Genomic DNA, 14,265 nt, shown 5'->3' on the forward strand with positions numbered 1-14,265 from the left:
CAATGGTGGAGTGATGAAAATCAGGGATGAGCAAGAGGCCAGAACTGGAGGAACGCAGAGAGCTCAGAAGGCTGTAGGGCTGGAGGAAGTTGCAGAGATAGCGAGGCCACGGGGAGATTTAAACACAAGGATGAGAATTTTTAAATCGGGGAGCCAATGTAGGTCAGTGAGCATAGGGTGATGGGTGAACGGGACTTGGTGTGAGTTAGGATTTGGGCAGCAGAGTTTTGGATGAGCTCAAGTTTACAGAGGATGCAAGATGGGAGGCGGCCAGGAGAGCATTGGAATAGTCGAGTCTGGACATAACAAAGGCATGGATGAAGGTTTCAGCAGCAGAGGAGCTGAGACAGGGGCGGAGTCGGACAACATTACAGAGGTGGAAGGAGGCGGTCTTGGTGATGGAGAGAATATGGGGTCAGAAGCTCATCTCAGGGTCAAATAGGATGCCGAGGTTGCGAACAATGCGGTTCAGCCTCAGACAGTGGTCAGGGATGGGGATGGAGCTGATGACTAGAGAATGGAGTTTGTGGTGGGGACCAAAGACGACAGCAGATAAACGTTGTTGGTATCACTGCGTTTCAAACCATTACTATCATCTGAAAGCCAATGGGGAATGTGGGAATAAACTCTAACCTTCCCTCTGTCCGCATGCCTGTCTCTCTCTCACTTTAGTGAATTTCACAATCACGTGCAGATTCTCTCTATCGATCTCACTATCTTGGACTCAAATCTCTCTCCGTTGCTTACGATCAAAATCACTTCGTTCCCTATCTGTGACTACAATTTTCCAAGACAATTGTGTCAATTTGCTAAAATATTGCTTTTGAACTTTAAAAGCCTCCAACAGATGACCTGACACAATCTTCTAATAGGGTTTTCATTCCAACAAATTAATAATGCATATTTATAAACAATCATATATAAATTAAGTCTGTATGGATCAAAATGTAATATCCCCTAGTCCTGGAAATTACAATAATTAAATTATTTGTTTTTAATAATGCATTTCAATGCTAGTAGCATCAAAACAGTTTTAAATCATTTTCATATATCAACATTTTTTTAAAAATACAAAACTTGACTACACGATATCTATCATAATCTTTGCCATGCCTACGATACCCGAGTCTCCGTGTCCATTTACGTCCGCATTTTGGCTGCCACATCAGACCCGAGCCCATCACTTCCATTTCCCCTTTGTCTTCTTTTCTCTTTACCTCTCTTAGGCCCCTCTCTCCTGTCCTGTTCCCCCAAATCTCGACCGCAACAGTCCACTACTCCTTAACCTTCCTACTCTCCTGCCATTGTCCCATGCTCAACTCCTTCTTGGATAAGCCCACAGCTTCCCTCTGAGCCACTCTCCCCATCTTCTGAAGGGCCAAGAGGCACTCATCGCTGCCTGCCTATGAGAAATAACCCCAACTGCCTCATCCTACTCTCGTCGACCTACCCACCCAGCTGCCCGATCTTGCCAATCTTCCAGTCCCACTTATCCCTGTCTGTGTTGACCCTATGGACTCTGCCAGCGGATTAACTATCACCGCCCCATTCCGCATCTCCCTCCCGAATGTCCATTCACTTGTGAACAAAGCCATTGCCATCCATGATCTTATTGTGCATGATTGCATCGACATCAAGGCCTTGATGGAAACTTGGCTCATGGGTGATGACACGTTCCCCCTTAATGATGCCTCCCCATACCTTCCACAACTTGCCCCGTCCAGACTGCCAAGGTGGTAGTGTGGCCCTCAACACCAAATCACACCTTGGTCTGACCCCCTACTCCTCGGGAACCTTCTCCTCCTTTGATAATCTCACCTTGTTCAACCCCTCTCATCTCTCTTTTAAAATCATTGTTTTTTCCTGCCCACCCAAGTACCACGCCAAGTTTCTTACTGAGATAAGAAGTTTCTTTCTGCTTTGCTCCCTCAGCCTCTGCAACGAGCAACTTCTCATCCTCAGAGATTTCAACCTCCATCTCAACTCATCTTGCCCTCTCTCCTCTGAGTTCATGGCCCTCCTGTCCTCCCTTAACCTCTCCCTCCATATAAACTCTAATCTCTCTTTCCTCTCCAAAGTCCTCAAACGAATTGTTGCCTCCAAAATCGGTGCCCATCTTTCCCACAATGTCACGTTTGAACCCCTCCAATCAGGTTTCCACCTTTGCCACAGCACTGAGACGGCCCTGATCAAAGTCATAAATGACATCCTAATTAACGGGTCACGGAATGCTTAGGCTGATTAATTTTCCACAGTGTTCATTTACAAGGATGAAAATTTTAAAAATCGAGGCATTGCTGGACCGGGAGCCAATGTAGGTCAACGAGCACAGTTGGGATGGGTGAATGGGACTTGGTGCGAGTTAGGATACATGCAGGAGAGTTTTGGATGAGCTCAAGTTTACAGAGAGTGGAAGATGGGAGGCCAGCCAAGAGAGTTGAGTCTGTACATATGACAGTGGTAAATTAGTCTTCCTCATCCTTCTCGACCTGTCTGCAGCCTTTTATATGGTTGACCACACCATTCTCGTCTGTTGTGCAACTGGGTGGGACTGCCCCCACCTGGTTTCATTCCTACCTAGTCAGTCATCAGAGAATTTCCTGCAATAGCTTCTCTTCCCACTCCGTTACTTCTGGAGATTTCCACCCCCCCACCCTCTTATTTCTCATCTGCATGCTGCCCCTCGACGACATCATCCGAAAACACAGCGTCAGATTCCTCACAACCACCTTTCTCAACCCCTCCACTACCTTTGATGTCACGCAAATGAGCAGTATTGCATGAGCAGAAATTTCCTCCAATTAAATATTGGTAAGACAGAAACCATTGTCTTTGGTCCCCATGAATTCATCCCTCTCCCTGGCCACTGACTGAGGCTGATCTAGACTGTTCGCAACCACGGCATCCAATTTGACCCTGAGTTGAGCTTCCGACCTCATATCCTGTCCATCATAAAGATTCCCTACTTCCACCTCTGTAATATGGCCCATCTCCACCTCTGCCTCTGCTCATCTGCTACTGAAACCCTCATCCTTGCAAGTGTTACGTCCAGACTCGACTATTCCAATGCTCTCCTGGCCGGCCTCCCATCTTCCATAAACTTGAGCTCATCCAAAACTCTGCTGCACATATCCTAATTCGCACTAACTCCAGTTCACCCATCACAGCTGTGCTCACTGACTTACATTGGCTCCCGGTCCGGCAATGCCTCGATTTTAAAATTCTCATCCTTGTGTTCAAATCCCTCCATGGCCTCGCCCCTCCCTATCTCTGCATTCCTCTAATTCTTGCCTCTTGCACATCCCCAATTTTCATCGCTCCACCATTGGCAGCTGTGCCTTCAGCTGCCTAGGCCTAAAGCTCCGGAATTGCCCATCTAAACCTCTCCATCTCTCTACCTCTCTCTCCTCCTTTTAGTCGCTCCTTAAAGCCTACCTCTTTGCCCAAGCTTTTGGTCACCTGTCCTAATATCTCTTTATGTGGCTTGGTGCCAAATTTTGTTTGCTAATGCTCCAGTGAAGCATCTTGGGACATTTTACTATGTTAAAGGCGCTATATAAATGCAAGAAGTTGTTGTTGTTAAATGCATAACTGAAAATTAAAGGCACGTTGGCAATCGTGGACAGAAAATATTTGTATTCCAATGGAACTACACAAAGAAAGACATTTATTGCTAAAGGCCTAACAGAGCATGTCGAGTCACTAGTGGCCAGGTCAAAAAAATAAAAAGCAAATCAATAAAACATCAAAATGAACCATTACATTGCAGTAGTAAACGTTTGTCTATGAGAATCTGAACCTAAGTCAGCAGGGGACTGCAGAAACCTACTCGAAAATAGTGGGCCAGAATTTACTGTCAAAATAACGCTGAGACTAATGGCACTCACCATTATTTATGCGCAAATCGTACAGCAACTTCAGGTGAGGGCAGATGCACAGTTAAACGCGAAAATCCAGAAGTTGCTGTCCGAGGTGTGCCGCTCTGCCGTTAGCTTCACGAAAACGGCATCTCACTGTCTGGCCCATCATTCAAATTAAATGAACGGCATGAATTTCCTGTACTTGGATGGTAGATATGAACTAAACTCGTCACAGAAAGTTAGGGCTTGTCCATTTCAGTCTAAGTAACTTTTTTTTTAAAAACAGCGTGATAAGTCTTAATTACTGCCAACCAACCCCTCTGGCTCTGAAATACTAACCATTGCAAATGTGGAGTCTCACTCTGTCAGCTTTTAATTATTGTTGGAGAATTATTTTTTTTAAAAAAAAGTTTCTGTCTGTCTCCTTCTTCACTCTCTTAATCCAATCTTTCGCTTTATTTCGCTCTCTGTACTTGATTTGATAATTAATTCAGTATTCCAGCTTATACTTCCTGGTTCAGACTCTGCTCCGTTCATTCACAATCCTTCAATCTGATTGTGAACAGGGCAAGCAACTGGGTCTGTCTCTCCTTAACCACAGGTCCCAGGTGCCCTGTAGAGGGCGCCACACCGTTTCCATCTCCCACTTACAGCAACTTGCCGTGTAAAAGGTCATGGAGATAAAATGGGTACGGACAAGTCTAACAAATGGCAGGCGTCGTTCGTTCACCAGCAACTGTAAATTCTGGTGTAATATGAATTAACATCAGAGAGAAACAAAATAGAATGAAACCTGGAGTCCTCCTTCCCAGCCACTCCGCACAAAAAATGGATGGATAAAACATTATTCTGCACGCTTATTTTATGAAATTTAACTTTCCTTTTCTCAAAGTAATTTCCCAAGATTATCTTTAAATGTCTATCAGTAGATAGCAATATATTTACAGCCAGATAACACGACCTCTGTGGTGTGAGCAAATGCATTCAGTGAGTGCTAATCTGGTCAGTTTCATTTTAGGTTAGTGCTAAAGAATCATACTGTGATTTTCTCCCTTCTGCTTTATAGGAATACTATTAATTTTGGTAATATCTCCAAAATTATTGGATGTAGGGGCTGAACTAATTCCACTCAACATTGTAAATGTAAAAGGAAGGTATTTAATTGGATTGGCTTTACAGGAAAATTGAAATTGAAAATTCCATAGGATTAAACCAATTTTTTACCAAAGAGCCTAAACTGTATTGCGAGCCGTCCTTTACTTCTGGCAGCCACTAGAAGTGCAACTTAATTTAAGAGGGTGTAGACGAAGGGCAGGGAATCGAGAAGAAAAAAAGCAAGCAAGAAAGCAAGCAAGAAATTGCATTTATATAGCATCTTTCACAACCTCAGGACCCCATCCCAAAGCACTTTACAGCCAACAGAGTACTTTTGAAGTATCATCACTGTTGTAATGTAGGAAACATGGCAACTAATTTGTGCACAGCAAGGTCCCACAAACAACAATGAAATAAATGACCAGATCATCTGTTTTAGGTGTTGGTTGAGGGATAAATATTGGCCAGGACACTGGGGAAAATTCCCCTGCTCTTCTTTGAATTATGCCTTGGGATCTTTTACATCCACCAGACGCAGCCTCGGTTTAACGTCTCATCCTAAAGACAGCACCTCCGACAATGCAGCACTCCCTCAGTACTGCACTGAAGTGCCAGCTTACATTATGTGATCAAGAGTGCAAGTGCAATGGGCTGTATGAATTGTAAACAATTTTACAACACCAAGTTATAGTCCAACAATTTTATTTTTAATAAAATTGAAAATTAATTAAAAATTAAAAATAAAATTGTTGGACTATAACTTGGTGTTGTAAAATTGTTTACAATGGTCAACCCCAGTCCATCACCGGCATCTCCACATCAGGGCTGTATGAAGTGCTTCACTCCCAAGTTGGTTTGCAGTAAAACTTTCAGCAGTACAGTTATCTCCCAATCTGTAACATGGAACATTTAAAAACTGAAGTACCCCAAGAATTATAAGTTAGCATTACATATTTGTAGGAGGCATTACAGAAAGGCAGGCTTGCAAACATGTTTTTTGGTGTGTGGGCCTTCCCTGGAGTATGCTATTCTGTCTGTTTTGAAAAGTTTATAACAATTATACCTTGTGGAAAACACTCAGTGGGGGAGTCGTGAAATTCTTTTTTACCTAGAACTATAGAGTTTTTAAAATACAAGAGCAGCATCCAACAGGAGCAACATTCCTCCCTTTGTTGAAAATCTTCCTCAAATTTGCAATCAAAGTACTTTGTACCTATAATTCTAACAGAACTGCCTGTGTGGCAAATTGAAAATCTATTCCACTGTCTTAACAAGATTAAATTGCTATTAGTAGGATCTCAGGGACTACATTAATATGCGTTCTAACACCCTCCTTTGCAACTAACTAAAGTGTTTTTAAAATACTAGCTGTCATAGTATGTGGATCCACAGGTGATGCTGGATGCGACTCACCAGCTCAGTTTAGTGAGGTTACATACTATGTTTTTCAGTTTGTTATTGCTGCCACTCCCACAAATTTAGGAGCATGCTAAAGTTGCCCACTATGATGGAAATGCATAAAGCATCCAAAATTATACAATAAATATCAATCAAAAAGCTGTCCTCCTATAAGCACACACAAAAGTGTTGATAATTGAGCTTTTTATTTTTACAGAATTAAGTTATTTCAAATCTGGAAACATAAGGGAGTAACAAATTGCTCACGTATGTCCTGTCCACAATAGCAGGACAAATCCAACATGGCCAATTTCCATCCTATCAGCCTACTCACAGTCATCAGCAAAGTGATGAAAGGAGTCGTCAACAATGCTAACAATCACCACTTACTCACCAATAACCTGTTCAGCAATGTGCAGTTTGGGTTCCGCCAGGACCACTCGGCTCTATACCTCATTACAGCCTTGGTCCAAACATGGACAAAAGAGCTAAATTCCAGAGGTGAGGTTAGAGTGACTGCCCTTGACATCAAGGCAGCATTTGACTGAGTGCGGCATCAAGGAGCCCTAGTAATGCTGAAGTCAATGTGGATCAGGGAGAAAACGTCCAGTGGTTGGAGTTATACCTGACACAAAGGAAGATGGTTGTGGTTTTTGGAGACCAATCATCTCAGCCCCAGGACATTGCTGCAGGAATTTCTCAGGGCAGCATCCTAGGCCCAACCATCTTCAGCTGCTTCATCAATGACCTTCCTCCTCCATCATAAGGTCAGAAGTGGACAGTTGGTTGATGATTGCATCTCCATTCGCAATTCCTCAGATAGTGAAGCAGCCCATGCCCGCGTGCAGCAAGACCAGGACAACATCCAGGCTGGTGCCGAATAGTGGCAAGTAACATTTGCGCCACAAAAGTGCCAGGCAATGACCATCTCCAACAAGGGAGAGTCTAACTACCTCCCCGTGACATTCAATGGTATTACTATTACAGAGTCCCCCACCATCAACATCCTGGGTATGCCGGTGACCAGAAACTCAACTGGACCAGCCACATAAACGCCGTGGCTACCAGTGCAAGTCAGAGGCTGGGTATTCTGCGGCGAGTGACTCACCTCCTTACTCCCCAAAACCTCTCCACCATTTACAAGGCACAAGTCAGAAGTGTGATGGAATACTCTCCACTTGCCTGGATGGGTGCAGCTCCAACAACACTCAAGAAGCTCAACACCATCCAGGACTAAGCAATCCACTTGATCGGCAACTCTTTACCTCCACCACATAGAAGGACAAGGACAGCAGGTGAATGGGAGCACCATCACCTCCAAGATCCCCTCAAGTCAAACACCATCCTGACTTGGAAATATCGGGCTTGATTTTGAAATGAAGTAGCGGGTGCTTTGGGGGCTGCGAAAATTGGGGAAATCACAAGCCGGTTCGGAACCTGGCTCCAACCTGCAGACTTCCAGGTTCCCCACTGACGTGTCTGGGTGCGTGCGCATGCCTCACGAATGCAGAAGTCCCACCGGCAATTAAAAGTGGTGGGATGACAGTTAAGAGAATTATTTAGATACTTGAAGTACTTAATTTTGTGCACATTGAGGCAGGGGTCCGATTTTCAAACATCCTCAGCGTGTTTCCCATGTGGGAAACACTCCATGTTCTACCAGACATGTTTCAGCCAGCAGCCAGTTGGACATTCAAATGCTTATTTGACAGATGGGGATATAACGTTGAGTTATTGCAGCAGGGCACTGAGTGCTTTCAGACAAACTTTTGGCTGGGATATCTTTGTGTTTTCACTGAAAATTCTTACTTTCCACTCACAATTCTTCTGTTCATACATATTTATTAACGTTTTGGACCCCCTCAAAATGACACCATCAGGATGGGTGGGGGGGGGGGCCATGGCTGCATTCACCACTACATCTGAGGACGAGTAACATCGCCAGCCTCGCCAACCCTCCCTACACAAAACAGTCCTGCAACTACACATACACCCACTGTAAAGTCACCCAATGGGTGGCATCAAGTGTGAACCTCATGAAAGGACCCTATCACAAAAGCCAGTCACGAATGGGCAAGACGTGGCAGTAGTGGTGAGAATGATAACATTTGATGTAACTTCAACAAAAACCAAATGTAAACGAAAAACATGACCACCTTGTGCATACCCTTCTTGCTCACAAAATCTTAGCTTTTCTCATCCTACTACTTCTACGTGGTGCATCCCCTGTGGCTGCAGCAGAGGTGGTGGCAGGTTACTCAAGTTCGTGCATGCTTGGCTGCTTTCGGCTTACGCCCTCTGGATTTTGGAGCCCGTGAGGGTCCCTCCAAAGGCTGCTTCACCTGCACCTGTGCAGGGCCACCTGAAGAGGAGCAGCATTGTTGGTACTGGTTGAGAGGGGGGCAACGGGTGAGAGCGCTTTGAGTGGCATCCCCACTTGCAAGTCCCCTTTTGCCATCATCGCTCTCCTGAACCAGGCCGACATCACTCCCACCACCCTGCTGGAGAACAGTTTGGAGGACATGTACGAGACCTTGGAAACCCAGTTGTAAAGTATCTGCATGCCTGTTTAAGGCGGCAGAATGTCGTTCACCCTGAGTCCAAACGACCGTTGTTAGGACCTGAATGGACTCATTTGTAAGCCATGCTTGAAGGTCAACGGAGCTAGCCTTCTCTCCATCGCAGACGTTCCTGCACTTATCTGCGACACTATCTCAGACACTTGCTCACGTCCCTGTGACAGTATCTCAGAGATTCCCTCCCGTACCTGTGCCACCATTCCATTCATGCAGGAGTTGGACTCCTCCATCCTCCGAGCTATTGTGGAGAGTGCGCGTGGCAGCTGTTCCAGTACCTCCCAAATGTGTTGCTGTCCCTCAATCATTCTCCTTTTAAAGGATGGCCCCCGGGGTTCAGCATCTGCATCCAGCTGAGCAGAGCCTGGAGAGGAGTACTCCCACTGACACGGACTCTCCACAGCTGCCCCTGCCACCAGTGTCTGCTCGTGCTCACTTATGTGCGGTGACTCACCAGGTGCCAACCCAACAAACTGACAACTAGGACCCGCCAAGGTGTGAGTATCTGCGCTGGTGGATGACTCGCTACGATGTGGCGGTGCACACTCTGAGGCATCGCCCTCTGCCGTCACTGCGGTCATGGAAGGGCCTGTAAGAGAAGGCAATATTAAGCATCATCGCAGACGTATCATGTTGCGATGAGCATACTGAGGTGTTCAACATGGCAAGCATTGTTAACGTTAATTCATGTAGTGTGTGATGAATGTTAAAGTTGTGTCACCAGATGTTTGTGGGCTGCCAGTCTCGCGTCCCCGACGGACAGACACTCGAAGGTGCGGCTGATCTCCAGCGCCTCCTCCTCTGCCTCTGTGAGGACCACTACTTGTTGTGGCCCCCCACCAGTCCTCGCCCCCTCGTGTGCATTTTGCGCTCTCTTCTCCTAGAAGGGGAGAAAGAACAGACGTGTGAGTGAGTGATGATGAAATGGTCAACTGATGAATGCATTGTTTTGGGTGAGGCTGACCGTGAAAGAGATGCATCAGAGGGTGAGTATGAGACACACTGGATGAAGATTGGGGTGAGTGGTAGGGATGGGGTGACTAATGGGGAGGTGAGGAAGTGCAGGTAAGTTGAGGATGAGCCTTAAGTGGGTGTGAGGAGTGATGTGATGGAGTAGTCTTGGCAGTGCAGAATGAGTTTGTCGGGGGGGGGGGGGGGGGGGTGGGGAGGGTGGGCGGCGGGGGAGGGCAGTGATCTGGAACACGGAATGTAGGAGAATCAGTAAGTGTACTCACTTTTGGTCACCTAGTTAGGTCATCGAAACGCTTCCTGCACTGGATCCAGGTGCGGGAGATGTTACTCCTACTGGTGACCTAGACTGCCACCTAGAGCCAGGCCTTTTTGGTGGCAGAGGCAGGGCACTTCCTCCCTCCACAGGGTAAAAGACTTCAATCTTCCTCCTCACCCCATCCAGTAGTTGTTGCAGTGAGGCATCGCTGAACCTTGGAGCAGCCTTACCCCTGTGCTGCTCCATTGTGATTTCTGGGTCTTTGCTCCAGCAAAAGTCTTTGGAGCCAAGGCCCTTTAAATAGAGCTCCTTCAGCTGACAGCTTGTGATGTGGGTGCACAGTCCGCCCTCTGCGCAGCTTTCAGATGGCAAACCCGGGAGCCACGTTAAGTGGCACCAATTCACTTGTGATCGCGTAGGAAACGGACATATTTTATTTGTTGGGTTACGCACGTGCCCATTCACCTCCCCCGCTGCCATCCCACCTCCATTCTAAAATTGTGGCTATAATCGTCGTTCTTTCATTGTCGCTGGGTCAAAATCCTGGGTCTCCCTGGCTAACAGCACTGTGGGAGAACCTTCACCACATGGACTTTAGCAGCGCAAGAAGGCGGCTCACCACTTTCTCAAGGGCAACTAGGGATAGGCAATAAATGCTGGCCTTGCTAGCGATGCCCATATCCCCAGAATGAATTTTAAAATAACTCTAAAATCCATCCACTGCACTAAAATCTGACTGTTCTGAAAATTCCCATTATAACCTATTGTTGTCTTACTCTATTACTCTACATTTTAGTAACTTTTTTTTCAAAATTTCCCCCTGGCTTCCCAATACACTAGATAAATTTTGAGCCACGGAAAGTTTTATTGTTGTAATTATCTTTGGCATCATTCATTTCGAAAAATGAAATTGAAATCTAGGTGCAAAAATCCAAAAATCCCAGCAATACCACTTCTGATAAACAATATTACTAACTGAAAAAGTTTACACCACAAAGTAATAAAAGCACCTCCTACATTGATTGTGCATTAAGAATCAGCTAGAGAAGTACATGAGGGAGAAAGAATAGAGGAATATGTTAATAGGGTGAGATGAAGTAAGAAGGGAGAAGGCTGTTTCTGCGCTGTAAATTTTATGTAATTTTATGTAAATAGTAAGCACATTCATTAATACTTATTGTTTTCCTAAATGTTATAAGAACAGAGGCCAGATCATAACATTAAGGTGCGTTTAATCATATTGTCATGCCAATACATCACAACTTTCATAATCCTACAAAGCTGATTAGGATACCTTGAACTCCTCCCCTCACCCAATTTTTCTCCTTTTCTCTCTTCAGAAGCTGCGGATCCATTCTGCAGCACAGTTTTATGGACACCAGCAGCCTTCCTGTACCTTGTCAAGAAGGCATCCAACCCTGGGAGCAGAAGACAACTGCAACATCCTTATCACTGCCATGCTGAGATCGGTTTACTCAGCATAGTCCAAAGGTTAAACTGAGAACCTTTCCGAGCAGTATAACTCTACCATACCACTTAGCATATTTTATCTATGCACCAATTAAAACAGCCCTTGTCTTGAAATCTTTGCTATTCAGTACTAGAGTCATATGAAACAGTAGAAGCTTTAATTTGAAGGAAATCATCAAACAAATCAATGATTAATATGAAACAATTTGTAAAACAAAATCACAATCTGCTGTTCACCCTTATGGTCTGATGCTATTTCTGGAAAAAAGATGAGGGTATTGTTTTATTAGTTCATTAAAACCACTAATTAACCAAGGTACACATTGATGGAGAGCAAAATTATCAAGTGCAATACTTACAATACTTACAAGAAGATAAATTACTATTACAAATAGAAGCAATGGTAAGTACAATCAATACTATGGAGAGAATATAGTAGTAATAACAACAATAAATAATAATAATAATAATAATAATAATACTTCCATTACCACTACTGGAAAAGGATCACTTCAGGACAACCAAAATATCTGAAGGTTCTGATGCAAGTTACACTGCAAGTTAATAAATGCTTTCTACTTTCATATATTTATTTTGTTCTACTTCACAGGAAACAGATATTTTGAATGCTGCAAAGAACACTCAGCACTGTACAGGTTAATTATAGTACTTCTGTGAGTTATTAAAAACTACACAAGTATGGGAGGAGAGGATGCTATTTTTACCTGTTCAGGATTATATTTGGACAGCACCCCATCTCCGTGAAACTCCTCCAGCACATCTTTCAGTTTCTTTGAGGAATCTGTAAAGGAAATTTCATGAAAAAAATTAAAGGCTTCAATTCTGAATTGATATTTAAAAGTAGTAACCTTGCAAAATGAACCCAGAGACAAATAAAAAGAAGTTGATATCTAAAAATGTTAAGGAAGAACAACAAGAAATATCTTGAAAACACTGCAGGGACCTCACTTATTTTCCCTTCATATAAATAGTTTGGATATAAACATAAGAATAATTATATCAACATTTGTTGATATCAAATTAGGAGGCATGGCAAATTGTAAGGAAAATGCAGGAGGATGTAGATAGGTTTGTGGATAGGTGGCAGGTGCAGTTCAATGCACATAAATGCTAAGTAGTACATTTTGGGAAACAGTGCAGTGAATGGAAGAATGTGTTAAATACTAAGAGTCTCTACAGAATAGAGGAACAAAGATTAAGGGGTACAGCAACATAGATCTTTAAAAGGTAGGAGTGCAGATCAAAAAGGCAATTAAGAAAAGGCAAACAGGATTTTAGGTTGTATGTACAGGGGCACAGAATACAAAAGTAAGGAACTGTCATGTATTGGGATGTTTGATCATTATTTTTCTTCATGTAAAGGATTGGGGAATGAGTTATATTTAACTATTGTGTTTTAAATCAAAGTAAATTCACACTGGTTTAAAAGTGGTGACACGGGCTGCAGGCATTGAAGTAATCTACTAAAGCCACATGATCCAGTTTATGAACTAGATCAGCTCACTGCCTACTTTAAACTGAGACAATGGGAGTCAACTGTTTCAGCTCAGGCTTATTAAACCAGGACAGACCCTATTCACTGAGAATAGCAGGAAATGTTTTCTTTAAACCCGAGGGGAGCAGAGGTAGCTGGTTTTACTGAAAGGCCTAGTGGCAAATCACTAAACGGGGAAGCAGTCAGATGGATTGTCCTCCCACTGCCTGGGAACACAGAGGAACAAGAAGAAAGGGACACAGGATCAGTTAGTCAACGAGCTAGGTCTGGTGAGGAAGCATTGGACTAGCAAGCGGAAATTCACTCGTCTCAAGCTCAGGCCCAGTCAGAATCAGAAGGCAGTTGGGAAAAGTTAAGTGAGCCAGCTAATAGGATGGTGTGGTATATTTTTTATTATTTTTCTTGCTCTTGAGGAAGATTCTGTAGTTAATTGAATTAAGGTTATATTTGATTACACCTGTTACTCTCTATGTTCACTTGCTGTCTGCAAACAAAAGTACCTTAACGATTCATATTTTGGCTCATCTCTCCAAGAATTTCAGATCGCCTTCCGAAAGATTAGAGAAGCACAAGGGAGGGAACGTGCAAAAGACATAATATCCAGTTGAGATCACAAGGAAGTCATATTGTTATGAGTTAGACTATCGTATAATTACGTTGACACTAACGTGATTTGCGTGCTGTACCTGTTGGACAGTTTATCCCCTCCATCTGCACACTCATGATGTTGAGAAGAACTGACATATCAATGAAATGGATTTAATTTTAAAATGTCGACAGCTATACATAAAAAATAAATTTATTAAGATTCAGCTATTCCTTTGTAGAAATACATAATAATTTCGGATATTTTAGAATATTCCTGAGATAGGTGTTGTTTGAAAGCTGAAAAATAAAGGAGAAGAGAATTACAGTTATAAGGCTAGGCGGTGGCGGTCATGCTACAGTGGAGATGAAAGATTATGTGCCGGCTACTTTGCACTTTGGACCTTAACTAGGTGTTATTTACTTTGCTATTGCAGTTAGTGCTGAGTAGCACAAGCTGTAACCAGACACCAGTTAGAGGTGATGAAGTATACAAGGTAATTAACGAGGTGTGAACTACTGACTAAACATTTGTTT

General features: G+C 43.6%; 1 protein-coding gene across 5 annotated transcripts in view; it reads right to left on the bottom strand.

Annotated features, from left to right (window-relative positions):
- The window catches only part of LOC137323846 (diacylglycerol kinase beta-like), a 479,766-nt gene that overhangs the window by 388,717 nt on the left and 76,784 nt on the right, over positions 1-14,265 (bottom strand). For all 5 annotated transcript variants that reach the window (XR_010963457.1, XM_067987851.1, XM_067987849.1 and 2 more), the window contains exon 3: positions 12,353-12,429. Coding sequence is in view for 4 of the 5 variants with exons in the window: in XM_067987851.1 (XP_067843952.1) it covers positions 12,353-12,429 (77 nt within the window). In the remaining variant the exon portion in view is untranslated. The remainder of the gene's footprint in view (positions 1-12,352; positions 12,430-14,265) is intronic.

Source organism: Heptranchias perlo, chromosome 7 (genome assembly GCF_035084215.1).
Source record: "Heptranchias perlo isolate sHepPer1 chromosome 7, sHepPer1.hap1, whole genome shotgun sequence".
In the NCBI taxonomy this organism is placed as follows: domain Eukaryota; kingdom Metazoa; phylum Chordata; class Chondrichthyes; order Hexanchiformes; family Hexanchidae; genus Heptranchias; species Heptranchias perlo.